The sequence below is a fragment of the Odontesthes bonariensis genome, chromosome 22 (assembly GCF_027942865.1).
Source record: "Odontesthes bonariensis isolate fOdoBon6 chromosome 22, fOdoBon6.hap1, whole genome shotgun sequence".
Lineage (NCBI taxonomy): Eukaryota > Metazoa > Chordata > Actinopteri > Atheriniformes > Atherinopsidae > Odontesthes > Odontesthes bonariensis.
Window position 1 is genome coordinate 25,344,187 of NC_134527.1, and position 27,948 is coordinate 25,372,134.

General features: G+C 41.0%; 1 protein-coding gene across 2 annotated transcripts; it reads right to left on the reverse strand.

Annotated features, from left to right (window-relative positions):
- Positions 1-495: 495 nt before the first annotated feature.
- On the reverse strand, positions 496-27,898 carry kctd9b (potassium channel tetramerization domain containing 9b). Of its 2 annotated transcripts, XM_075456230.1 has the most exons (13): positions 24,489-27,898; positions 24,187-24,308; positions 22,902-22,945; positions 22,078-22,171; positions 21,794-21,852; positions 21,576-21,704; positions 21,432-21,499; positions 21,249-21,344; positions 17,637-17,786; positions 17,251-17,356; positions 17,021-17,154; positions 5,825-5,974; positions 496-1,351 (listed from the first exon to the last, which is right to left on the reverse strand). In XM_075456230.1, exons 1-12 carry the CDS (start codon positions 24,534-24,536, stop codon positions 5,858-5,860), a joined length of 1,167 nt encoding a protein of 388 aa, XP_075312345.1. In that variant the 5' UTR covers positions 24,537-27,898; the 3' UTR covers positions 496-1,351; positions 5,825-5,857. The 2 variants fall into 2 exon arrangements, with proteins under 2 accessions (XP_075312345.1, XP_075312344.1); XM_075456229.1 differs by having other exon boundaries at positions 510-5,974.
- Positions 27,899-27,948: the final 50 nt, after the last annotated feature.

A 27,948-nucleotide genomic window follows, 5' to 3' on the forward strand; every position in this document is an offset into this window, starting at 1 on the left:
TCTGCAGTGTGGAAGTCAGAGTAAATTGATGTATTTGGACACGATGGGTTCCCCACACTGCTTCCTGCTGCTGTTTCAGTTCCTGCAGGTTCAGTCCAGACCAGCCTCAGAGGACAAAGTCACAGGTAACATATTTCACAGATGTCAGAGCCTGGACGTCTGAATGTGGTTTTTCTCACAGACATTAAAGCTGAAACAGTGATTCTTGTGTTTGTGGTCTACATCAGGGGTTTTCACACTTTGTGTGTGTGTGTGTACCACTATTTGTGATCAAGAATTTTTGCGGACCACCTCATAATACACATGATAAAATATGTTTACATACAGTCCTACCTGAATTACCCGCACCTCTTAATAGGCCTACTAGCAGTGGTGAAAGCAGTTTTATTTTCTTGCCAGAACTATTACATTAAATCAAATGCACTGATCCCCATAGCAACCGCTGTGTTTCGGAAGTAGACGCGCATGTGCACTCACGTACTGCTGAGTGAAATCTCCGGTCGTTAGCTCATAAGCAGTTTATTTTCCGAGCTGTTTTGTATTGTTAAAATTGAACAAAATAACACGAAACACAACTGCTTACCCTCCTACTGATTTTAATTAGGACATTTAGCAACAAACGTTAAGACATTAAACGTGTGGTACATGTTTCAAAGGCTAGGCGCAGAGGAGACAGAGGGGAGGGGGAGAGAAGCAGGGCAAGAGCCTCGAGGAAGAGAGGGAGATGCCCGGCCACGGCACTATCTTATATTTTATTTTGCTTTTCCACAGACCACCTGCAGTGGTCTACATGATGTCCAAAAGCCAAACATGTTCAGGTTAAATGTTTCTAAGACGCGATTTTGAAGAGCTCTAACTTCCTTGAACTCATTGATTTAAAGCTGGATTTTGTATCACTCCATTTGATGTGAAAAACAACTGAAATGATAAATCAAGTTTATCCTCAGTTTTCATCAGCAGATCCTTGTTCCAGCCTCTTTTTTAACTGTGTGGTTGCTGTTTTGAGGTGTCAGTCTTCACAGCTGTGAACAGAAACTGAAGTGAATTACTTCACGTTGTCGTCCCCTTACTCTCATCTTTCTGCCGCAGAGCATTTCCTTCAGTCCGATTCTGCAGGATGGTCTGCCGGCTAATCAGACAGCGGTGGTCGGCAGCAATGTGGAGTTTGTGTGCAGTGTTCAGCGACCCACAGCATTACATCCAGTGGCTCAAACACATCACTTTCAACGGCAGCAGAGTGGGACCAGACGGAAACCTCTACGTCTCGGTTCTGAAGGTATGAACAGCAGCGTCCGTGCTGATTTGGTTTCAGCCCAGTTTTACTCCACGTGTGACGTGTTTTCCTCTCAAACTGCAGGTTTCAAAAAACGACAAAATAAAGAAAAGAAGGTTTTGACTCTAAGGAATGCAACTGCCTGGCAGGTGTACTTGCCAGCATCAGTGAGCCATGCAGAGTGTCGTACCGCTCTGCGTGGCCCACTGTAGTCTCTTTGTGATTTCTCTCACTTCAGAAGTGCTGTCCTCCAGATTTATCTGCTGCTTCCGCTTTTTATCTGCGGATTCCTCTGAGGAAGGTGAGGAGGCACGTGTCCGCCGACTCCTCTTCAGGCAACTTTTAACCCACTGACTACTGCATGCATGTAGTCAGTTGGTTCTGCTCATTTCTTATCAAGGCCTTTGCACCCACTCCTACACATTTAATCTAATCTAGAGAAATTGACAGTGCTCAGAAGCAAACATGACGAGGTTTTGCTGAATGGTGTAACATGACAGCTCTGGGAATACTGCAGACCACAACGGCTTCAAACCTGATCAGAAACGGTCTGAAGGGGTAACATAAGAAGTCAGGAAACTACAGCAGCAGCAAGTCAAATAAAAGAAAAAGACTAAACCGAATGTGAAACCAAAGAAGTCACAGATCTCTGCCATGGATTAAGCTAATTCTGACATTTCCCTTTTCGTGGAGTGTCTTTACCCAAAGAACCCAAAGTGTTTGTGGACTAAGAGCAGGAAATACGACGCAGCGAGGCCATTAGCTCTGAACTGAAACATTTTAGTTAAGCTTTCAATCAGACGTGTTTACTGGTGTTATCTTCAGCCGTAGTCAAACCTTCTAAACTTAAAGACTTTGACAAAACCCTCACTCATGTTGATAATCTGGTGCCAACTTTTAAAACTCCTCAAACCTTTGGCACTGCCGGCAGCTCGGGACAATTATACATTCAAAAATCAGATTTGGCAGAATTTGTTTTAATTTCTTCAAGTAAATTCCAAAACATGCAGAATGAGAGGAGAATATCCTAAGAAAACATTAACGCCATGTAGCAACTCCTGGTTTACAGTGAAATAAAATCACAAAGGTTTACAGACTCAGCAGGACGTGACAGGAATTAAATACACATTTTATGGTGGGTGTAAACTGAAATTTCTGACACTAATCTAACTTTTAATCTCATTTCATACATTTTGTTCCATGTAATCAGCAACTATAAATGTGCATGTTGCACTTTGAATTGCCTTGTGTACAAATTGTGCTCTACAAATGAACTTGCCTTGCCTTACTCAGTGAAAATTGTTCATTTATAATCAAAATAAGCACCTGACATGAAAGAACCATTCTGGATTATTTCATATGAGTATGGTTCATATGGTTCTATGGTTCATGCTACATTTACCTGTTTTGTACAGATTCAGGTGAACAAGGAGTAACAGTACAGTTTATATCTGGATAAAACCACTAGCTTCCTGGAGCTTTATAAAAAGCCTCATATGCTACAGTTAGCTTCCTAAATGCTCCACATGACAGCATGGCTAGTTGTAAAAGCTCAACAAGGAACAACTTTTAGCCAAAATGGGAGAATCAAACACCAGAATGAGTTCAAACTCGGCAGGGTGCTTCCTCACGTGGTCAACAACACACCTGCCAAGTCTGGTTGTCTAGAAATGTGAATAACACACACTCACAGAGGAACCACCGGGCTGAAATAAACAGGTATCATCCTTTAATAACTGTCAGAGGTAATATGAAGAAGGTGGAGATCTTCAAGGGTCCACCCAGACCTGAGGGCCCTACAGGGAACATGTTCAGGTTTTAGAAGGTCAGTAAATTCCACATTAGATCCTGTTGAACCTGTTTGAAAAACCTCCATAGGGAGGCGACCAGAAGACATCCTAACCAGATGAACCACCTTAGCTGACTCCTTTCTATGTGGAGGAGCAGCAGCTCTACTCCGAGCTCACTCCGGATGGTGGAGCTCCTCCCCCTATCTCTAAGGCTGAGCCCAGCCCCCCTCTGAAGGAAACTCATTTCAGCCACTTGTATACACGACCTCATTCTTTGGGTCACTACCCAGATCTGTGACCATAGGTGAGGGTTGGAACAAAGATGGAGCAGTAAACTGAAAGCTTCGCCTTCCGGCTCAGCTCCCTCTTCACCACAAAGGACCGGAGCAGCGCCCTCATTACTGCTGACAAAGCCCCAATCCGTCTGTCCATCTCAAACATCAACTCACCATCATTGAGAACAAGATCCAGAGATACTTAGGTGCTGTTTACACATACCCGGGTATTTTGATAAACGCATATTTTCTAACCTTCGTTTTCAAAAAAAAAAACTTGGTGCACACAGCCCCGTTAAAAAAAAAAAACAAAAAAAAAACACGTCTACATTGATCCGCATAAATACGCTATCAGGAGCTGTTAAATTACGCCAAGCCTGACGGTGGTATGGCCGGGCTCTGTCTGCCAACAGAAGCTCCGCAATTGCTGCTCTCCGCGCCGTAATGCACCTTTGTTGTTCAATACATTGTATGACTGTAATTTTCAAAATCACACAAGCGAGTATAGCTCTCAACAACAGAAATGCTGCTAGTACCTCCATGCTTGCCAGAGCGGGGCGGGGCTCTGTACTATGACGACAACTCCGCATTCCATTCTGAAAACTCTAACACAAACGCTAAACGGGGTTTTTAAAAAAATCTCCACTTTTGCCGGAGTTTTTTTTTTAGCTTCGTTTTCGGAGGAAAAAACTCCGTTTGTGTATAAACGAAAGGCACAAACGAAGGGAAAGGTCTTCGTTTTTCAAAATACCCGGGTATGTGTAAACAGCACCTTAAACTTCTCCACCTGAAGCAGAGACTAATCCCTGACCCAGAGGGAGCACTCCACGTTTTTCTTGTTAAGAACCAAGGCCTCAGATCTGGAATAGCCGACTTTCATCCCGGCTGCTTCACACTAAGCTGTGAACTGAAGGTCATGGCCTGAAGAAGCCAACAGAACCACATCATCTGCAAACAGCAGAGGTGTAACCCTGAGGTTCCCAAACCAGATGCCCTCCTCTCCCCGACTACACCTCCAGATCCTGTCCATGAAAACCACAAACAGGACCTTTGATGAGGGGCAGCCCTGGTGGAGTCCAACACGCTCCGTTACCCCATACTCCTGCAGCATCCCCCACAGAATCCCTGACCCATTTTTTATTTTATTTTTATTATTACTGCACACCTGGGGTCCGTTTAACTTTACATATAAAACCAGAGTGGATCTGAGGAGTCCCCGCTGTGAGCACAGCTTCTGTTGTGTCATTCAGATGATGCAGGAAACTGCAGAGCGTTTCTGTGGCATCACATGGCACCTGTGAGCTGCAATAAACCGTCAAAGTGGAGCCACTTATTTTACTACCAGGTTCGTTAGTGCCCTCCAAACCTGAGAAATTAGGCTCTTGTCTCTAAACCCTCCATGTTTCCACATTGGAGGAGAGTTGGCTACTGACGCACAGTGTTGAGGTTCAGGTTCAGAGGGAGGGGCTGGGACCTGGACAACCCACTACACCCATCTTGTCAGTTGAGCCCCCTGAAAGAGGTGATGGAGTATATCTGCTCAGCAGACACTGAGAGGGTGCATTAACAGCATGACGCCGGTCTCAGCACACCTTGCCACGTGAGACCCGCTGTGGTGGTCGAAGAAAGGAGAGGTCCAGCTGGTGTTAGAAGACCCCACCTGTCTAAGGGAGACCCCACACTGAGTGACATTATTTAACAGGACTGAATCGTGTCAGTTTACCTGTTAGTTACCACTTGATTCGGCTCTCTCAGATAGATGGTTCAGTTACAGGTTCTGGTCTGAGCTTGTGGACCTCTGAAGACCTCCTGGTGGAGGTAACTCGTTCTATGAGACAAACTAAACATAATTTAGATGGATTTCTTAGTTTCACATTGGGTCGCCCTCTGAAAATAACATAATAAAACCCGACCAATACAAAACCTGGATCAGCTTAAACACAGGTGGTCTGATTCTGATAATACCCGGTTCTCTTTCTAAGCTTTCTGTTTTGGTTCTGACAGACATGAACTGCAGGGAACTTCACCTCGAATGATAATTCTGTCTGAAGGTGGCTCAGAGTGAGAGCAATTATTTCAGTATAATAAACATCCAGCTTCCCTTTCAGTGGAGAACTCCTTTAGCCTGAAGCTGTAGAAACATTCAGTGATGCAGATGTTGGGCCAGCTGCTGATGAGGTGCTCATTTGTCGTTAACATGTATATAAAGGTCTTTAAAACAGCTCAAAACTGTTAATCAAGGGGTATGAATATCACACTCAACAAAACACAGTATTAAAAAAAAAAACAATGCAAAACTACATTCAAAGCCTTTTTGTAAACATGAAACAGAAGAAAGTGTTGCTGCTACACAGATTTCTCCTGTCTAGATCCAAGTTTAGTTGTTTGCCACAAACATGGTTTAAAAAAAACAAAAAACAAAAAGATGATAAAATCATGTTTTCATCCAAGAGCTGAATAAGTAAGGTTTGGCATTCATCCGTCACCTCGACACTGGGAGAGTAATCTGTTGGGATGTTTCACCGCACGCTCTGAGACATGTGCAGTGGAGTCAGCATCTCCTCGAAGATGGCTCCCTTCACGTTGGAGCCTCTGAGGTTGGCTTCCTGAAGATCGCATCCGGACAGGTCGCAGTTCTGAAGAAAAAACACAAAAATAAAAAAAGACACACCAGAGTTAGAGAAGTTTGCTGTGTTTTCTGCTTGAGGATTTTAACATTGGTGGGTTGTTTTTATCTCATTACAGCTGGTTGTTAGAAGAGTGTACATTTCTTAATGTGGACGACACTGCAAACTAACAATTTGACCCAATTTTCTGATAATGAAGCTATTCCTCCAGTCATACCAAAAACACTCCAGCTATATATAAAGATAGTTATTCTATTGATCCCAGAGGGAAATAGTTTAGCAGTGTAGCTGTAAGTTAGCAGCAGATGCTAGTAAACAATGCTTTCTCATCAACAGTAATGGACCAAGCCGGAAATGTACACAGCGTAACTCGTAGTAATGCATGTGTACCGTTAATTACTGTGTTTAAACATTTTGTGTATATTAACCTCATTAAAGAATTGTACTTGAAGACTTAAATCTTTATCAGAAACATGCCGATAATGTAATGTTTAACACACTGAGAGGCTTCAATCTAGCAACCAGAGTGAGGAGTTGTGTTGAAAACACACCTTATCGACATAGCTGCAGGTTGTCTGAGTTACAGAACGTAACCATTCAAATAGAAAGCTTCAGTTAACAAAGTAATGTGGTAACAATAATGTTCATCTTTCAGAAACTTACAGCAATAACTCCTTAGAAGTTGGTGTACATCATCTACATTAGCTAAGCTGTTAGGGTTAGCTACTGCCTAAGGAAACAAATAAATAAATAAATAAATAAACCATGAGGAATTATTTCTCACATACTTCCATTTCCCTGCTCTAAAGTTCAGGCTCTCAGAGTGCGTACTGGTCCCTCTTTGCAGCTCAGTTTCTTCAGTTCAGCGTTAAACTGGATCAAGTTGTTAAAACAGTGGAATTCTAGAATGCGCTGCTGAGGGTGGCAGCACGTTGGAGTAGCTCTGTACCTCATATTGAGATTTATTCTTTTTTCTAAATTTCATTCCTGTTTTTTCTTGGAAGAAATTGCATTTTTTGGACAACTGTTCCTTCCTGCCTTGGATGCTGTGCAGCTGGATTGATTTTTCCCAATACTTTTGTATATTTTGCTCTTTTGTTATGATGCATAACCATAGCAACAAGGTGGCTTACAACAGGGAGCAGCTGATTAACATTGGAAAAGCAGAAATAATTCGACAACTGAAGCCAGAAATCCCACTGGAATTGAAAAGGAGGCGTCGTGGATGCAGAGCAGGAGCAAAGAGGAGAGAAAGAAAGAAGAAGTTCAAACCATCTCTGCCATCCGTCATCATGGGCAATGTAAGATCGTTAGCTAACAAGTTGGATGAACTTTTAGCCTTGACAAGGACTCAGCAAGAATATCGTGAATGTAGCATTTTGTGTTTTACTGAGACATGGCTGCAGGATCATATCCCCGACTCCAGCGTCTCTCTGCCGGGCTTCCTGACTGTACGAGCAGATCGAGATTTAAAGAGTAGCAGGAAAAGGAAAGGGGGTGGATTGGCAGTGCTTGTCAACAACAGATGGTGTCACCCAGGACATGTTACTGTGAAGAGTCGTCTCTGCAGTCCTGACATTGAACTATTGGCAGTAGGTTTTCATCCATATTATTTGCCAAGAGAGTTCACCAGTGTTGTTTTGGTGGCTGTTTACATTCCACCCTCAGCTGTTGCCAGGGCCGGCGCTAGCCATTTGGGTGCCCTAAGCACAAATACATTGTGGTGCCCCCCCCCCCCGAAAATGGACATCAATTCAGTAATTGTCTGTACGTTTCTCTTTATTTCCAAACTAACTTTGCATTAACAAGAGCACTACACATTAAACTAAATACAATAAAATTCTGATATGTGCATTCACTGTAGAAGAACTGAACATTATAAACACAGTACGAAGTATTAAAGTGATGATGCAAGTAATAACCACAAAAAACAGTGCAAATACAAATACAAATAAAATACAAATAACTGCACAATAGAATGTACACAACAGAACTTAAAATAAGAAATTAAAAGTGCACATTTCTTCAGTAAATAACCATAAATAACAGAACAACTACAAATAAAAATACAAATAACTGCCCAATAGAATGTACACAACAGACCTTTAAATAAGAATTTAAAAGTTCAAATTTCTTCAGTTAGTAACCATTCACGAGTGCACATAGCTGCACAATAGGATTGCAGTGCCTACAGATGGACACGTCTGCATTTCCTGGCTGCAAAATCAGCAATCAGGTCATCATATGACAGTTTCTGAGCCACGTCTCGATTGATGCTGATGACGGCCAGTCCACTTAAACGCTCCTGCCCCATTGATGAACGCAGGTATGTTTTAATGAGCTTGAGTTTTGAAAAGCTTCGCTCAGCAGAAGCAACTGTGACAGGGAGAGTCAGTGCAATTCGCAAAGCAATCCACAGATTGGGATACACCTCTTGGAGCTGATTGTCATGAAGAAATGTCAGCATTTCCAAGGCAGATGTCTTTGGTGGTAGCTGAGGAAGGTTGAGGATTTCCTGCATCATCTCAGGTCCATCAATGTCAGCTGTTCCCTTTTCCGTAAGTGTCTTGTGTACCTCATTGCAGTGTTTTTTCAAGTCCTCCTTGGACATTCCACTAACTTTGCTGAAATCAAGCAGCACTCCATATTTTTCTTTGACTTGATTCATAGTCTCAAACCTCTCCTGCAGTGACATTAAAGAAGAGTCCACAACACTGTTAAAGAATGTGACCTCAAGCTTTTTAATGGCATCAGTGAAGGGCTCATCAACAGTTTCATAAGCAAACTGCCTTTTTGTGCTCCTGAGCCTTTTCTGCTTGAGCTCTGGTTCTATATTCATGGCCTCACAGAGTTCCTTAGCAGTTGACACAGCCTCATCAAACCCAGACTGTCTGTATTTAGTGAGGTTACTTTTGGCACTGTCAATGAGCCTAACAGCAATATCAAGCTGCATGGAAGCTGATTGAAGTAGCTTGTTCACCTGGTTAGTGATGGTAAGAAGTTCACACCACACAATAGAGCAAATCAAAAATCGAAATGAGGCTACTTCCTCAGCAAGAGCTTGAGCCTCCACTTTTGCCAATGGATCATTTACAGCCTCCCTAGCCTCCAGGAGAGCACATCTCACTTCTTTTGTTTGATTCCGGACAGCTGTTACACTCTTAAGCCTGCTCTCCCATCTAACATCACTCCAAGATTTCAGTGTCAGTTGGACATGCTTTGTCAAAATGGCCCATCGCTGGGTGGCCCCTGAAAAGAAATTGAATAACTTTTGCAAATAGCCAAAGTAGCCAGTGGCATCTTGGGAGGATTTGGCAGCATCAGCTATGACGAGATTCATGGTGTGAGCTCCACAAGGAACAAACAATGCTCTTGTGTTTAATTGTAGAAGTCTAGCCTGAACACCTTGCTTCTTCCCCTTCATGTTGGCTCCATTGTCATAGGCCTGTCCTCGACAATTTTCGAATGGAATACCAAGCTCCTTCAACTTTTCTAGGATAACATTTGACAGGCTAAGGCCAGTAGTTTCCTCCACATCAATATATCCCAGGAAGTATTCTTTAATGTCTGGTTGTAGTTGGAGATGGACAATGCGCACTATGACTGACATCTGTTCCTTGTGACTCAAATCTGGGGTACAGTCAAGAATGATAGAAAAATATTTTGCTGACTGGATATGTCTCACTATAGTGCGTAATGTTTCTGAAGAGATGATCTGAATGAGTTCGTTCTGTGTCTCATGACTGAGGTAGTGTGTGTGAGAACGTTCATCTTTTATTTTAGCCAGGTGAGTCTCCATTACAGGGTCATATGTTGCCATAAGCTCCACTTCCTTCAAAAAGTTGCCATTGTCTGGCTCATAAGGATGCTCAGAAGAGCCTCTAAAAGACAAATTTCTTGAAGCCAGCGAAAGAGTGATTGAGAGCAGGCGTTTCAGAATATCTCGCCACTTCTTCCTTTCTGCCTCTAGTAATGTCAACTCCGCTTGGTCTATTGCCATGCCCTTTTTAAGCCGTGTGTCCAATTCTCTCCATTTAACCATGCACTGTGTATGGTTTGGGCTACACTCATGACCTCTCAAACTGGTGTTGATGTTTGACCAATCACTGTGGCCCTCTGCAGTCAGCTTTATGTCCTTCACACTAAAAAGTTTGCATGCAAAGCAGATCACAGCATTATTCTGTGGAGAGTACACTACCCAGCTTCTGTTAATCTTCTCTCCATTTGGTAAGGTTTTGAACTGGAGGCTGGAATGAAATGCTCTTCCATCGGGTCCCTTTGGAAAACTAAAATCAGGGCTGACTTTTAAAGGCCCTCTGTGCACAATTTCAACCCGATCAGTATCTGAAATGTGTGCTGGCCATAGAGCAGGATCAGTTGGAGGAGGCACATAAGTCTCTACAATGTCACTTGCTGACCGCCTCTCAGTGACAGGACTCACTCTGCCAGAAGTGGTGGTTGTGGGCTGTATTGCATCTGTACCTAAACTCGAGGTTGATGGTTGGTCAGGGCTGGGTGCTGTTGCAAAGTCTGCTGAGATTGGTGATTGATGGTGTGTGCTTGAACTGCTGGTGGATAGTTGATCATCTTGGTCTTGAGGAGCTCCTTGCACATACCTAAGCATTGACCCTGCATTCAGAAATACAAGAAAAAATGCTCAAGGATTGTACACTGAAATACAGTTTTGCAACTTGATTAAAAAATAATAACATATTAATTGCAGATCTATGTAAGCCTATGTGTAAATCACTGGTGCATGACAACATTTACAATTATTTTACCTTTAAAGACAATGACTGATGGCTCACAATATTAAAAAAAAAATCTACATAATTTGAAAACTATGAATGTGAAGGGAGGGGGATCTACATAACTAAGATTTCTTTCTTTCAAATTGTAGTTTCACCTGCAGATGTCGCCCTTGGCCTATGAACCTTTTGAAAATGTCGGCATCTTACAACTAATAAAGTTGATGAACGCCCGTCTAATTTGGCTTAACACATCTCGTTCAGTTGCAAGCTTCCTCAGAGTTTATGTTACCAGGAGACGTTTTTTCATTCATCAACTCATTACACATGCATAACGTAGGCTACATAACAGACGCTAAATAAACATCCTGAAATGCAGTAGGCCTATTGTAAGCCTACAAAGCAAAAAGGCAGTAACGACGCAGTGTGCAGAACTGAGAAAAAGGACTTTAAAGTTATCTTGTCGTCCAGCCTAAGCTGTTTTAGGTAGATTAATGGACATGTGGCAGTTTTGTTACTTTATATTAGCTTATTCTTTGTATATATTAATCCTCATTATTGATTTAATATTTTACCCTTATTTTGCAGTTACTGTGTTTGTGCTTTGTATAACTTACCAAAAATGTGGCACCATACCAAGGAAAAAGGCAGTAACTGTAGATTCTTCAAAAACTATTTTGTCAAAACTTGGGCTCTTGGTGTGTTAGATACACTGTATTTGGACTGATTGGAACCATTTATTTTCCTTAACATGGAATAATCCGACCATTTTAGGTCAATATTTTCCACCCGGAAGTTGCTCTGGTGCTGAAATTGCTGCTTAAAGTGTCTTGCTAAGCTGTATCAAGGCCCAAATGGGAACAATTTATTTTGAATAGGACCACATTATTTGTGAGTATTAGATTAATGTGTATCTGGGTGTGTTTCTGTATCTGCTACAAGAAATCACATTAACATTAAAGCACTGCAAAACAATTTAACTTTGTAGCAATATATAGGCAAGTTAGGCTAACTCCAGTTCAACAGAGCAAAACAAAATAATTTTGTCTTAGTTTTTTTTAAGACTTTTCAAACTCTTTTGATGATAACTAAGATGAACAAGTTGATGGTTTTATGTGGTACAGTATATCTGTTTCAGTAGGCTAATGAATACAAAGTAGTGAATGAAATTAATAAATGGGACACATATTTCAAATTAGTAAATATTTAATAATAATTTGAGACAACTAAGACAACTGCATTTGGAAATTAGCTCCTGGGCTCAATCTGGCATATTTACAACAAATTCTTTTTTCCACTTCCATCACAAATAAACTAATAAATGAAAAACTCTACAAGAATCATTGGATTAGGAAATCAGAATAGGAATAATAATAGTTCAGTGGAGGCCACTATTTATGAGTAAGCTACAAACTGAGTATTATATATATAATAGATCATTTATAAGTGGTGTTGTTTTCTATAGCTGCTCCAAGAAAGCTTAATCAACCCTAAAACATCTAATAACAGCTGTATTGGGATACACAACATTGTTGACCACTAGAATAGATGATGCTTTGTGACTTCATGCTAACAAGCTAACTTAGCTAACTTCTATAAATAGCGGACATATTCTTCAAACAGTGGCTAAACATAGAGTGTGTTTTAAGTTGAAGCGGACATTTGTCACGTTAAAAAGTAACTGTTACACCGACTGCTTTGTTTATTGGCAATATATTCCTGCCGGACAACGCCGTGAATGATTATGAATAAAATGAAAATGCCGTTCATGTAATTAGACGAAGAGACAGATAACGCTCATGGCTGCTTGAATGTTGTGGGATAACTTTAAATATGATGCCTTTTGCCTTTAAATATTTTTCCACCGCTGGTTGGATTAAAAATGTGTGATGTGTGAACGACAAAACGATGACATGGGATTGGCGATGATGTGAAGTTACAGAGGATAAAGTTACAGCTAAGAGCAGGGAGGCCCGAGAGCTGGCAAGTAAACGCTAGCAGCTGTATTACAGCTGTATGACAGCTGACAGGTGTTTATATTGTGATTGCTCATTTCTAAATGCTTAATGTCACTGTTACTTATCATAGTCCGGGTATTTTATTTTCAAGGCCAGTTCAACCATCATATTTCCCCTGGATTGTGCCATTTCATACAAATTTGTGTTAAGTTAGAAGAGTGAATTTGCCGGTAGAATGTCAAAACAGTCGCGTGAGGATGGGAAGCCCGCGAAATCGGCCGCAGCTGTCTGTGTTCACCATGGTAACAGTAACTTCACTGTGCGGCTATACACGGGTGTTTTTATGTGAAGTAAAACAAAGCATAAGTACAGTAACTGACATGAAACAAAGCAAGAATACAGTAATGGATGTTACTGTATTCTTGTTTTGTTTCACTTGGGTTTTTTGCAGTTACTGTACAAACGACTACCATTTTTCTCCAAAACGACACACATTTGAGATAAGATGTTTTGTCACATAACAAAGGATGCCTTGAATGTCATGAAAATAATAATAACTCATTTTCGTCCAAACTCATTCAATAATCAATATCTATATCAATAACGTGAAATAACTAGCTAACCAGCATCAATTAATTATTTGCAACAGAACACTTAGAACACGGAACACGGAGCTAACGGTAGTTTGTTGACGTTAACGTTAACACTACCTATCATGAGCATAGACATTCATACAAGGACTAAATGTTACAGAATTAGCCATTTTTATTAAAAAAAATTGTCTTACCTGCCATCGACGCGCGTACATCATCTCGCTGTCTCTTCTTTTTTCTTTTATCCGCCCCCGACTCTTGATGCCTTTTCGAGGCCATGTCCACCGTGACAGGTGTCAGTCTGCCAAACTTGAGAATGATTCCAATCGAACATACCACTGATGTGTGTGTGTGTGTGTGTGTGTGTGTGTGTGGGGAGGGGGGGGGGGGGGGGGGGGGGGGGCACTAAGGGGAGAGAGAGAGGGCCGCACAGGAGACGCATCTTTTTCTCGAGCAAATGTTACTTTTGTATTGCTTATCTATTAACACGTTTTACACATGTTTATTTTAAATACATCGTGTTATTATGATTATTATTATGATATGATTATTGTGGTTTTTTGGTGCCCCCCCCAGGCACTTGGTGCCCTACGCGCAGTGCGTGTTCTGCGTGTGCGGAGCACCGGGTGTGGCTGTTGCCGACACTGCATGTGATGTCATCAGTTCCGTTGTTGCTAAGATACAGACTCAACACCCCAATGCTTTTGTGGCAATATCTGGTGATTTTAATCATGCCTCACTCTCTGCTACACTGCCAACTTTTCAACAGTTTGTCAGCTGCTCTACCAGAGAAAACAAGACATTAAATTTGTTTTACACAAATGTCAAGGATTCATACATTTCCAAATCAAGACCTCCCCTGGGTAAATCAGATCACAACCTTGTTTTTCTCTGTTCAGCATATAAACCCCTTGTCCAGAGACTACCTGTCACAAAAAGTACAGTTAGAAAGTGGTCACAGGAAGCTGAAGAAGCCTTACAGGGTTGTTTTGATGCAACCGATTGGATTTCTCTTTGTAAGCCACATGGAAAGGACATTAATGCCATGACTGAGTGTGTGACTGACTATATAAACTTCTGTGTGGACAACACCATCCCCACCAGAACAGTGAGATGCTTCCCTAATAACAAACCCTGGATCACCAGTGAGCTAAAGGAACTATTGAACAAGAAAAAAAGAGCCTTTAGGGAGCGAGACAGGGAGTTACTGAGGAGTATACAGAAGCAGCTCAAAGTCAAGATCAGAGAGAGCAAGGAGGTGTATAGAAAGAAGCTTGAGAGTAAACTGCAGAGGAACAATATCAGAGATGTGTGGTCAGGAATGAAGAAGATCACAGGCCTCAAGCAGAGGGAGGATCGGATGGATGGAAGTCTGGACAGAGCAAATGAGCTGAACACATTCTTCAACAGGTTCAGTTCAGGAACAAGCTCACCATCCTCCCCTCCTGTTCCCAGCCAAAGAGACATCCCACCCTCCTCTGACCCACAGCTTTCCTGTAACATCTCCACCTCCACCTCAGTCATGGATTCTTCTGCTTCCACTAGTTTGTCTTCAACCCAATCAGGAGATGCTGCTGTCCCCTTTGCCTCCCCCTCCCACTTTTCTGTTTCTAGAAGTCAGGTGAAGAGGCAGTTGGAGAGACTGAACCGGAACAAGGCTGCAGGTCCAGATGGTTTCAGCCCCCGAGTCCTGAAGGCCTGTGCAGAGCAGCTCTGTGGGATTCTGCAACACCTTTTAACCTTAGCTTGACCCAAGAGAAGGTACCACTGTTGTGGAAGACATCCTGTCTGGTTCCGGTACCAAAGAAAACTCACCCTTCAGACATCAATGACTACAGACCTGTTGCCCTGACATCCCACATCATGCAGGTCCTGGAGAGACTCCTGTTGACCCACCTGTGTAAGCAAACCAGCACATATCAGGACCCCCTGCAGTTTGCTTATCGCCATGGAGTTGGAGTTGAAGACGCTATCATACACCTGCTTCAACAAACCCACTGTCATCTGGACAAAGCAGGCAGCACTGTGAGGATCATGTTCTTTGATTTCTCCAGTGCATTTAACACAATCCAGCCTGATCTGCTTCGTCTGAAACTCAAGAAGACTCAGGTGGAGGCCTCAATCACCTGGATTAATGACTACCTGACAAACAGACCACAGTTTGTCAGACTGAAGAATTGTGTGTCTAACCAGGTGATCAGCAGCACAGGAGCACCACAGGGGACTGTACTCTCACCATTCCTTTTCACTCTGTACACTTCAGACTTCCAGTACAAGTCAGACTCCTGTCATCTACAGAAATATTCAGATGACTCTGCAGTTGTCGGGTGTATCAGAGATGGACAAGAAGCTGAGTACAGAGAGCTGGTGGACCGCTTTGTGGCATGGTGTGGGAACAATCATCTCATCTTGAATGTTAACAAAACAAAGGAGATGATTGTAGATTTCAGGAGAAACAGGGTCAGATCAAACCCTGTTTCCATCATGGGAGAAGAAGTGGAGGTGGTTGAGGAATATAAATACCTTGGTGTTCATGTGGACAACAGACTGGACTGGAGACACAACAGTGAAGTCATCTACAAGAAAGGACAGAGCAGACTGTACTTCTTGAGGAAGCTAAGGTCCTTCAAGGTTTGCAATAAGATGTTGCAGATATTCTACAAGTCTGTTATTGAGAGCGTCATTTCCTCTTGCGTCATCTGTTGGGGCAGCAGCATCAGAACCAGGGACCTAAAAAGACTCAACAACCTGATAAGGAAGGCTGGTTCTGTTCTGGGGACGACTGTGGAACCTCTGGAGACAATAATGCAAAGAAGGATTTTGCATAAAATCAAGAGAATTATGGACAACCCTGAACATCCTCTCCATGAGACTGTTTTCGGAAAACAGAGTCTCTTCAGTCAAAGGCTTCTTCAGTTTGGATGCAAAACGGACCGCTACAGGAAATCATTCCTGCCCACAGCCATCAGCATCTATAATAACTCCTTGATTTAATTGAGCTACATCAACATTTAATTTCCCTCTGGGATAAAAATAAAGTATTTTTGAATTGAATTGAATTTGAATGAAAAGTGGTTGCTGCACATACACAGTCTTTAGCTAACTCTGCTGGAATATTACCCTCAAATATAGTTTATCCACTGGGCTCTAAGGCTCCGAGGCTGCTGGTAGATGGAAGATGCATGCTCCTCAGTACAGCTGACAACAGAACATTTCCACCAGAAGCTGGCTTCATCTGTCTAGCGGGGTGGATGTGAGTGGACGGGGCTCAGCAGAGGAGGTGGAATTAATTTAGGATAGTGTATCTAGCAATGTGCAAAATCTGCCTCACAAAAGCCACGTTAACCATCTCCCTGTAAACTTTGCCTCTAAGAGAAGAAGGAATCATGAAATCGGTGGCATCTTACAGCGCCGAGGATCCATCAAGTTAGTGGTCAGAATATTTTTTGTTTCACCAACTGTCAACTGTTAAAGGCTTTCCATCACAAACTTTACTTTATAGAAACAAACAAAAAAAAACACACTATAGATATACGTTCCTGGAGTGGATCAAGCAGACACTGGTCCTGAAAAGTTTCAGCTTTTTATATTTAAAAAGTAGTTTTCTGTGGTTATAAAGAAGTAACTTGAGGATAGAAAAACATCATGGACAGGAAACTCTGATCAAATCATGAGACAAACCTCTGGTCATTGTAGTCTGTTAAGATTTTACAGTTTAACTATCACAGACATATCCGGGCCAGCTGCTGTTCTTACCTCCAGGTCGGTGCCGGCCAGCGTGGCTCCCCTTAGATTGCAGTTCTTCAGTTTGGCGTTTTTCAGGGTGGCGACCCTCAGGTTGATCCCCGTCATCTGACTTCCCTCCATGTCCACACCCTTCAGGTTGGCTCCTGACGAGACACACACACACACACACACACACAAGTTCTGAATAAAACCAGTCTATCTGGGTCTACCTCAGGAGCAAATGTGTCTGGCTGCCTCACCCTCCAGATTCGCTTTGATTCCTGCAGGATCCTCAAAGTTACAGCCTCTCAGTGACGCCCCCTCAGCGTTGGTACACAGCATCTTCACACCTTGCAGATTGGCCGCCTGTTACACAAACAGAGTTGTATTTATGTCACTTCACAAGGACTTACTTTTGTTTCCTTCCATCTAAAAAGTGATTATTAACATTTTGAGGACTGAGTTTAGTCCAAACAAAGTGAATAAACCAATCTAACAAATGAGAATGTACAGAATGAACTGTAATAAATAAAACAAATAAAAATAGTAAGCTCAGATTCAGATTGAGCACCGACTGTTCCTGATGAAGAGAAATTAAATGCTGATGAGCTCTGTCTCCATGTCAGGTGGTTGAAGCGAAACTCACATCAAGACACGCCATGGACAGGTCGGCTCTCTCCAGGTTGGCCCCGCTCAGGTTGGTGTGGCTCAGGTTGGCGCCTCTCAGGTTGGCCATCTTAAAGTTAATGTAGCGAAGATCCAGACGAGACAGATCTGCATCAGCGAAGTTCAGACCCTGACAAACCACAAACAGCAGCCATTTAAAACCAGCTCATTAACAGGGTCATTATTCTGTTGAATGCGTTTACATCATCACAAACCCTCATTCATTTTTTCCTTTATCTGTAAGGACTGCCTCATCAAAAGAGCCAGACTGACAGACAAATTAAATAAAATGTTTAATTAAAGAAATAGAAGTGTATGATACTCATATTTCAGTATTGATTTTTTTCCTGATGACAACAGACCACAAATTCAGCTTAAAACAGAGACAAATGGACATTTTTTAGAATATAAAACTAACAAGAGAACTGATGTAGAGTAGTTGGCAGAGCCTGATCAGGCTACTGGAGCTGACCAATCAGAGAAGACTGGGCTTTTTAGGGGGCGGAGCTCTGCTTCAATCGTTTCTGTTTTACAGGAAACACGTAAATATGCGTTGTTAATGTTTTGTATTAAGACTAAACGCGAAATTAACGTTATCCTCACTTTGCTCGCAATGACAAGTTCAGTTTCCAGTCTTTTTGAAGGATTTCAAAACACAGATTAGTGTTGTTCCGATACCAAAATTTTGACTTCGATACGATACCTGCCATAAATACCTCAATACTCGATACTGAACCGATACCACGGCGAAAATCTAAAGAAATAAAAATAAAAAAAAAATCTGCAAAAGAGATGAATAATGGTCCAGCTCGGTCTCACTATGGTTTAATTTTCAGCAGCTTGCTCCTTTCCTGTTATTTGAGCAAATTACTACAAAGCAAGTATGAGCACAATCTCTTCTGTTAGCATATTGGCTTTTGCTTAACAAGTTACTTTTCTGTCCAATATCAACGTTTGAACAGTGAACACATTAATGACTGACTTACACATTTCAAATACCATTTTATTTAAAGTGATACTATGTAACATTTCTACCTTAAAATAACAGCTTGAAAAAAATTGTGCGGCTAGAATGAGTTTTAATATTACGATTGGCCTGTCTCCTATGCCCTTCGGGGGTCTGAGTTGGAAAAACTGCGCTATGTAACTTTGCTGGACCGGCCCGGGAGCTGAGCGGAAGTACTTTGACTTGCTTTCTGGCACACCTACCGCAAAAACAAATAGACCCCTCTCACGCTCCCAGGTACATTTGATTACTCTTACCTTCTCGGTCGACATAGCTTGCACCTTCTGACTCCTCGCCGGTTCATCAACAAACGTGAAACGTGAAAGCGAAAGGGTGTTGTATTTACGACAGTGTAACCGTACATTACCTCCAAGCCTGTAAGGGGAGCTCCATAGTGGGCTTTTTGAGAAGTTACATTGTATCGCTTTAAAAAACAAATAAAAAAAAACCCTAAAAACTAAAAAAAGGACGTATCGCATCGTTTTTTGTGTCAGGGTATCATGATACCGTCCAACACTGAGGGGCACTTTACACGGAAACGAAAACGGGTTAAAAACGCAAAACCTTTTTGCGGAAGCACTATATCGTTTAGATGGTAACGGCATTTTGGGGGCATGAAAACCCGAAAAAGTGAAACCGCCCTCCAGAGTGGAATTCTTGAAAATGCTCCACTGTCACACCATGACAGTGACATGACACGTGTAAAGGATGAAAAATGAAAAACGCAAAACTGCGTTTCTCGTCACATAGAAATGACGTGACAAGCATCTTGGTAGTGTTGCCACCTAGCCATCTGGCATGTTTACTGCATCGATAAATATGAAACGTCACACACTTTTGCATTTCCGTATGCACGCAGATTTTCACCCTAAAACGCTCGTCTAAATGCAGATTTAGAAGTGAAAACGAAACGCCACTTTTGCGTTTTGGTTTCAGATCGTTTCCGTGTAAAGGTAGCCTAACACAGATATTCTCCCCTCAGGGAGGAGGGTCAGTCTTTAGCCACCATTAATTACGCTACAGACAATGATCTGCTTTGTATCTATCAAAATAAGTAGATCTAAGATTTTTTACAGTTTTTTACTTTTTCGTTACTTTTTCCTGTTAGTCGTTAAACATTAGACTGGACGCGTTTTGGGTCTATGTAGCAGGTAATACGGGTAGAACAAACTGCTGAGGGTTATATAGCTCATACTCTTATTTCAGAAATCAGGTAAAACTTTATTTTACCCGATTTCTGCTTCTGCCTCTTAATTCCCTGCTGTATTGACATATAATACTCGGTATTAAAACTAGTATTATTCATGTGTTGCCATATTGTCTTTTGTGTCCTTGTACATGCAGAGGGGAGGGCAACGCCGTAACTATGGAAGTCCTGAGGGAGCTGCAGCAGTAGAAGTTAAAGAGAAAACACATTTTCTTTAAAAATAGTCTAAACCACAAAGTCAAACTGAGTCCTACCTGTTACCTATAACTGAGCCGACAATGGAGCTGAGTTAAAGCAAAGCTGTACCTGTTACCTGTAACTGGACCAACACCGGAGCTGACTTAAAGGACAGCTGTAATCAGAGAGTGCCCTGATGTTCATGATCACAAACGCTGTCATTCATTCTAGGGCTGAACGATTTTAAGAAAAAAATTGAAATTGCGATTTTTCTGGCAGAGATTGCGATTTCAATCACGATTTATTTTCTTTAAATCAAGTTTCAGTGTAAATTAATTCAATGCGGCTGGCCCCGGTTCGACTCCCGCACCGGGCGGCCCTGTGCTGCGTGTCTTTCCCCTCTCTCTGCCCCCTGCTTCCTGTCTCTCTCAAACTGTCCTAACATTAAAGGCATAAAAAGCCCCAAAAAAATAGCTGCGGTCGGCAACTTTTCTTTAGTCATATTAGCTTGAACTGTCATGGGATTCTGGAAGTGGAATATTAAATAGGCTGTTTAGGAAAAATAACGAAATCTGTAGCTCCCTCTGAAGCCTGTAATCATGCTTGCAAAAACCGAGCGCTCCCGGCTGTTTTTAACCAATCAAGTTAGGGTGGAGGAATCCTACCTGTCAATCACAGCTTGTGCACACGCATCTGAGCGTGAGTCTGCCCTAGCTTGTGTGTGCTCACACTGGTGTGAACTCACGTGCACAACCTCATCCACAGAGGGGGAGGGGTTTGGGGGGCGATTCGGAGCTTGTTAGAGGTTGGAGAGGGACCTGAAAGTTGTATCAGTTCGAATTTTCCGACTTTAGACTCGGAATTTTGAAAACCTGCCGACGGCAGCTTTTAAAAAAAATAAAAATAAATTATGCACCAAAAAAACCCCGCAGCTTTGACAATCGCAAAATCGTGTTGTCTGAGATCGCGATTTTCGATCGAAAACGATAGATCGTTCAGCCCTAATTCATTCCTAAATAAATCTACTGATTCTTCCTCCCAATGATGGAAAAGAAACTCAGCATCATGAAAATGATCAGCTCACGTTGAAAGACTTCCCACTTCCCACTGTGTGACATCGTGTCTATTGTTCTGTTTCTGCTTGTGATCATGCTGCACACGCAGGTCACCTTGTGTTCAGGCATTTTTTAAATTTTTTTTACCTGACACCGCAGCTCTGACTTTGTGGTTGTTGCCAGCAGAAATCTGGTGAACTCCTTGCGAGTCAGAGGGGAATGATCATCAGGAGGCTTAGAGGCCTGAGCAGCAGAAACAAACATGGAGATTCAACGTTTTAACACTAAAAACATACAGGACTGAGCAAAATACATCACACACACACACACCTTTATGAGAGTCTCCAACTGCTCCGCGAGCTGTTCTATCCCAAAAAAGCGAGCTTCTTCCAGCACACCTGCAGAGAAAAAAAAAAAAACAGGTGAGAGAAAGCCAACGCAGGATGATTTTTGTGTGTGTGTGTTTGTTTTTACCCAGAGGGTTGATGCCTTCATTGATGATGAGCTGTCCATGTCTCAGGTAATTCAAGATGGGTTCAAAATAGTCTGGACTGCGATCGATCAGGTACGCTCCCCGAGAGTCCCGCTTGTTCCCCCAAACATCTGGACGCAACGCACGGAGAAAAGGCGTCACTTAACACGACAGAGATGACACACTGACCTGTTATTTCCTGTGAGGACACAGCGTTCACCTTTCTCCCTGAACATGTGGGCCAGCATGCTCTCAGGCTCTTTACTGACCAGCGTGCTCCTAAACAAACACACAAAAAAACACATCTCAGGTTTCTTGTCCTGAACCCAGCTGCCTTAACCTCTCATTTAGAATCACAAGTTTGTAGTTTTATCTTTCAGCTGAAGGTGTAGGCGTGTGCAGCTCCTTCATATTACTGACACTGATGGTTTGAGTTTAGACATAGAAACAGTCAGACAATGCTGCCCTTTTGAGGTTAAAACAGTGCACTACAGTCACGTTTACCTTGTGGTGGTGAAGCAGCGTCCACCAACATTGAGCGTCAGCCAATCAGTGTGAGTCTGACACTTCTCTGGGCCTCTGAGCTCCTCCTGAGGGTCTAAAGAGAGAAAATCACAGATTTCACCTCAAATTTGCTTTAAAATCCGTTTCTGAATAGATTGAGCTACGTAGTTGCTTCATTTTCACTGTGATCTATAAGCTCTGATTTTAAATATTTCATAAGACAGGAGCTCTACTGTACTTCCAGGTATCTCAATTATTTTTTCCCCCTTAATTGAACAACTTTTACTTTGCAAACCTTTTAGAGCTGAATACTTCATAGCAAAGTAAATTACTCACATATGAATAGATTAAGAAGTAAAGGGTTAGTTATTATTGCACCTCCCTTATTCTATTCTAAATAAATGCACAATTAGATTTCTAACGTTTGTAATTGTCATATTACAACAAATATTTGTTTTATATTTCTGAATATACTATAATATTTCGAGGCGTAATCCCTTTAATTAAGTGTGGCTAAACTGGTTTTAGTCCCGAGTAATTCACGGTGAAGTAATGACTGATTCTTGTTCGTAGTGATATTGGAAGAATCTGAATGCTGATAAGCTTCCACAACAAGAGTCTCCCTAGTTTTGTTGCTTAAATTGAGCGATTTTTAACTGGGACAGACGTCTATCTGCAACCTTTTATTGACTTTGGAGGGAATCGCACGGCCCATCCAGTTCACAAGACTAAAAAGAATATTTGAGGTGAATTCTGAGGTCTTTAAAAACCCTCTTTCAATGAATTTCAGATGTGCTTTTTATCCAAACTTGAATGGGACTTACCTTCAAAAGACTCTCTGTCTGATACGTAGAGCACATCATCATCTCTGCGGACACAAAAACAGGTTTCACTGAAACAGCCAAACAAACTGGACTCGCCTGCTTCAATTTAACACTCATTTTATGATCATGAAAGAAAACAATTAAAATTTGCCAGGATGAGTAAGAATATCTTCCAAGACAATATCTCTGATGCATAAAACAGTTTTAAGTGTAATGAAACACAACATTGACTTGATTTGTAATGGACATATTGAATTGTTTTTATTAATATAAACTATTTCAAATGGAGGCGTAATCCCTTTAATTAAGTGTCCACCTTCAAAGTGACACGAAGGTGGATAAGCAGCAAAAAGATGGAAAATTGGCCAATAAAATGTCCCCCATCTCAACAGTTAAGAAAAGGCCCATTTCAGAGCACTTTTGGCATTTAAACATTTATATCCAGACTGGGTTATCTCACAGAGAACAGAGATTCTTCAAAATACAGTTTGTAGTTTTAGCTTTATTTACATAAAAAGCTCCTCCTTACTACGAAAATATATGAACATCACGTGGCTGGTGTTTTTAACCTGGAGCAAGATGTTACACATCAAAACAGGATTCATGAACCATAAACTGTACTTTATAGAGTACTGTGTATATACAGTATATATATATATATATATATATATAAATAAAATACTTCATACGGTCTTTGGGATAACCAACCACATATTTGATCAATCTAAGCATCCTAGTTTTCTCGTTTGGTCTGTAGACGGCAGAAAAAAAACTGTGAAATGGTTATTTTCAGCACTTTTACAAATGAAATAAAGATTTATCAGGTAACTAAATGTGTGTGAAATAATCTGTATTATCTGTAGGACAATCTAGTCCAGAGTTAACTGTCTAATTATTGGGTTTTTTCATCTGAACTTGTTCTTAAACAGCATAGATCCCCAAAATACAGTAAAATGGTCCATTTTTGCACCTCAACGAACAGAATAAAGTTTTCACAAATCACAAATTGTGTCTTATATAATTTCTATCCTTTATGTGATGCCACAGTGCAAATTTGACAAGTCTGGACCTGGTTTAAAGTGTCCTATAAAATAAATAAATAAGAGAAATGGTCCTTTTCTAAATTTAACTGCCGCATCGGAGGCCAAATTCAGGTGGTCAGAAGTACATCTCAGACCTTTGTCAATTAAAGACATTTTAATATCCTTTTAGACCTTAAGAGAAAACTGAGTTTAGTAGTTTTTAGGTGCAGCAAATCACGGATAACCGGTTGGTTTTGTCTCACCTGATCAGCGATATGTCGTCGATGACGCCGCCGTTCCCGTTATAAACACTAGAGGCTCTTATCCCCAGTTTTGAACTGGCCACACTCAGTAAATCCTCCATGGAGCCGTACACAGCCACCACCTGTATGATAACATCAACAACACACACTCACCTACGTTACGGCGTCGAAAATTAAGCAAAATGTCTGACAGTATCTTCTACAAACCGCAAACATAACTGAAATGAGCCATTTTGTTTGGTCGTGTCGTTACGGGCGCTAACCAACACACCTATTTCCCGGTTTTATCTTTCACTCTTTACCTTTCCATTTGTGGACGTTCCGTTGACAAACAGCGTGACTCTTCTCATGGCAAAGAACAATCAACCAGAGCGTTAACTGCTTGGAGATTTATTCGGAAAAAGAAGCTTTATTATTCGATGACAATAATCTCTTGGCAGCCTTTTCTTCAGAATCCACTAAACGCTAAAGAGGCGATATTAACCAATCACCGTGTTAGAGTGAGATACAACAGCCAATCAGTGAGCGAGGTGGGCGGTACGTATGCGTCTCCGTTGAATAATTGATCATTTTACTTTTGTACAAGTGATGATGCAGCACACTATGAAGTACACCGTCAATTATACAAATTAGTCAAAAACAAAGTGAAAAATAAACAAACCTTCCTGTGAAATCCTTTACAATACTTACAGGAACAAAGATGAACTGTTGGTGGCTGTTGACTGTAAAAGTTTAGGAAACAATCTTAAAGTATATGGTATAAAACTGCAAACATTTCAATTAGAAACTACAACTAAGAGACTTGAACAAAAAATTATCACTTTGAAACATCCCAGGTTTATAACTTAAAGATATTCTTGCCAATAAAGTTCTGAAAAATCGATTTTGATTTTCTTTCAAAGTGTTTCGTTGGACATTTTCTGCTTTTTCACTCATTTTCAGTCCAGTCCTTGTACCGACCATTTTCAGAGGAATGTGTTTTTTCTTTGTTAAGACACTTAACTCTGACCTATGAATCATTCAAGCAGAAAAAAGGCTCCTAACTCAAGGGATGAACCAGTGTTGTGTCTACACATAACAGACAACTTAGCAAAGAAGCCATTTTAAATTGGATCTTTAGGCACTTTGTTACTAGCTGCCTGTCACAAAGACACATCATTTGTTCCCATTTCTTTTGTTGCATCTGTGAAAAACACCAAAGATAACACAGTTTGACAGACAGAAAATAGTATTTTTGCAACAAGGTGATTTCCAAAGAGCTATTAGCTAAAAACTTAAACATAAAAACATATCTCAGCATGGTGTGCAGTGTGTCCTTAAAAACATCTTCTTTTTGAGAACAGGTAACTGACAGGTGTCAGGCCTAAAATAAACTATCTACAGCAGATGAACAGTATCTGAAAGTGATGTCCTTAAGAAAGGGGAAAATAAAGACAGCAAAGACCTCACACAGGACCTGAGAGATGCATCTGGACCTTCAGTTGATCCATTTACTGATGGCCCAAGCCTTATCAGAAATGGTCTCCATGGAAGGGTGGCTGTCAAGAAGCCATTCTTAAGGAAGGGAAACAGGGAGAAAATGCCGAGGTATGCCATATGACACAAGAAGTTGACTGAAAATCAGTGGCAACAGGTCTTATGGAGGGATGAATCCTCCCCAGAGCCCGGACCTCAACATTATTGAAGCAGTGTGGGATCATCTCGACAGAGAACGGAACAAAAGGAAGCCAACATCTATACTTTATTACAAAGACATAGGAAATCTAAAATACCAACTAATCTTCAAACCCCCCATTTAGTAGTTTAAAGCAGAAAAACAGGCCTTCCCCTCCCTCTCTGCTGTGCTTTAGCTCTGCTTTAAACTCCTCCTGGAACATCTGCTCAATTAGAGGTGCTTTCCACTCATTTCATGGAGTTGGTTGACTCTCAATGTGAGGTGTTTACACATTTATTTATATATAATTTCTCCACCTGTGTGCACACAAAGAAAGTTTTTTTTTTTAAATCTACGAGAAAAGTATTTTAATTCACTTCTGCTTTAGAAGCAAAAACATAGAAAATTTTAAAAGAAAAAAAAAAAAAAAAAAATTCGACCTGTAAGCATTTTGAATAATTTTATAATTGTTTCTGCCACAAAGCAAAAGTATCAAAAGATCTACTTGATTTATGAGATTTAATAAAGAAATTATTCACAGAGACATAAATTAGAGCTCCTTACCAGACAGAGATTGCATGTGAATTTTCTTTTTTGAGTTTTACAGTAAGTTTGTTTGGCAATAATAAAAACTAATAAACAGCTTCATAAACCATATTTGACCCAGGAACTCTTATTTTATATCAACGGGAAAACAGCACATTTCTTCATTTTCAGCTGCTTCAATCCAGCAGTAAACAAACTAAAATATTAACACTTCAGTGTTTAAATCCCATTAGTTCTGCTCCAAAAAGGCCAACAAATGAAACCCAAGTAGCATTAGTGGATCCCACTAATGCTACTTTCCAAAGCTATGGGATGAGTTCACTGGTCAACTAGTCGTGTTAATATAGTAAACGCCTAAGAAGAAAAATAAAACTCACTCAAAGATGTGCCTGTGCGTGCGTGTTTGCATTAGAAGTTCAGGATAATGGAGTTAAACCATTGTTTGCAGGAATACTGAAAACAAACTGATTTTGTCCCACATTCAGCACATAAAGATGGAAAAATGAAAACACCACTAAAGTGAGGTCAAAATATTTATCTTGCCTTTGATTGTGGTACATGTCACAAAACCTCAAAAATACACCTCAAATAAATTATTTTACACTTCCCGTCATAAAGTCCCCTGCAGACATTTTACTGCAGATTTGACTTGTCATCCGCTTCAAACTAATAAATACGTAGTTTGGTATTAAACTGAGCTGACAGTAACCCTAAAAGCTGCATGGTTAGTTAAAAACTAAGTAAATTCACTGCTGACATGAAATCACTGATTTGATTAATAAATGAGTAAAAGCAGAAAAACGGAGAGTGACCACTGACTGGGAAGTAAATCATCATTCAGTTTAGGTGTAACGACAGGTTCTCTCAGTCATTTCCTTCTTTAATCTCCATAAACTGTCACGGTGCAGCTGAGGTACAGCTGAAGGCGCCTCGCGTTTGTTGCTGAGGTTTTTTTTAAAAACAGCAGAAGTAATTTCAAGGATAAAACTTCTTGGTGTCTGTAACTGATTTTATATCCAGGAAGCCTTAACTCGCATCAGAAAGCTTTAATCACTGTTTTATGTTATATTATTTTGTCTGTATGGATCTTTGTATATAAGGAAAATCTTACTTTAAGGTAATGGGGCCCTGATTCTTAGTGTGATGCCACAATGATGCATCTTTTATGTATTTGACTTGTTTAGTTGTTCTGGTTATATATGAATCATTTTCCTGGTTTTAAATTGCATTTTCTGGAGATTTAAGTCTGTTTTAACAGCACCGCAGTCAGAACCTGCTCTGTGATCAGATATTTCCCCAGGTGAAACAAGACGCTGCATCTTTTTCAGTGCCAGACTTCCTCGTGTCTGATGAAGTGAAACTGCAACAGGTGAATAAACTCAGGTGGAAACAGAATTATTCAGAACTCTGCAGGATGCGGAGTCAGTTAAATCTGAATGGACAGTTTTGAACATGAGGATATTTTTCTAAATGTAATACTAAGTTCCACTGATAGTTTAACCCGAACAAACCCCAAAGTCTTTGGGGTTTGTTCGGGTTAAACTGTCAATGGCACTTAGTGT

Excerpts from the sequence above, each read along its gene's own strand:
- kctd9b (XM_075456230.1), bottom strand. The coding sequence starts at position 24,536 with ATGAGAAGAGTCACGCTGTTTGTCAACGGAACGTCCACAAATGGAAAG. Across the intron at positions 21,853-22,077 it reads CGCTGCTTCACCACCACAAG|GAGCACGCTGGTCAGTAAAG; the intron begins GTAAACGTGACT and ends GTGTTTGTTTAG. Across the intron at positions 21,345-21,431 it reads AGTTGGAGACTCTCATAAAG|GCCTCTAAGCCTCCTGATGA; the intron begins GTGTGTGTGTGT and ends TCTGCTGCTCAG.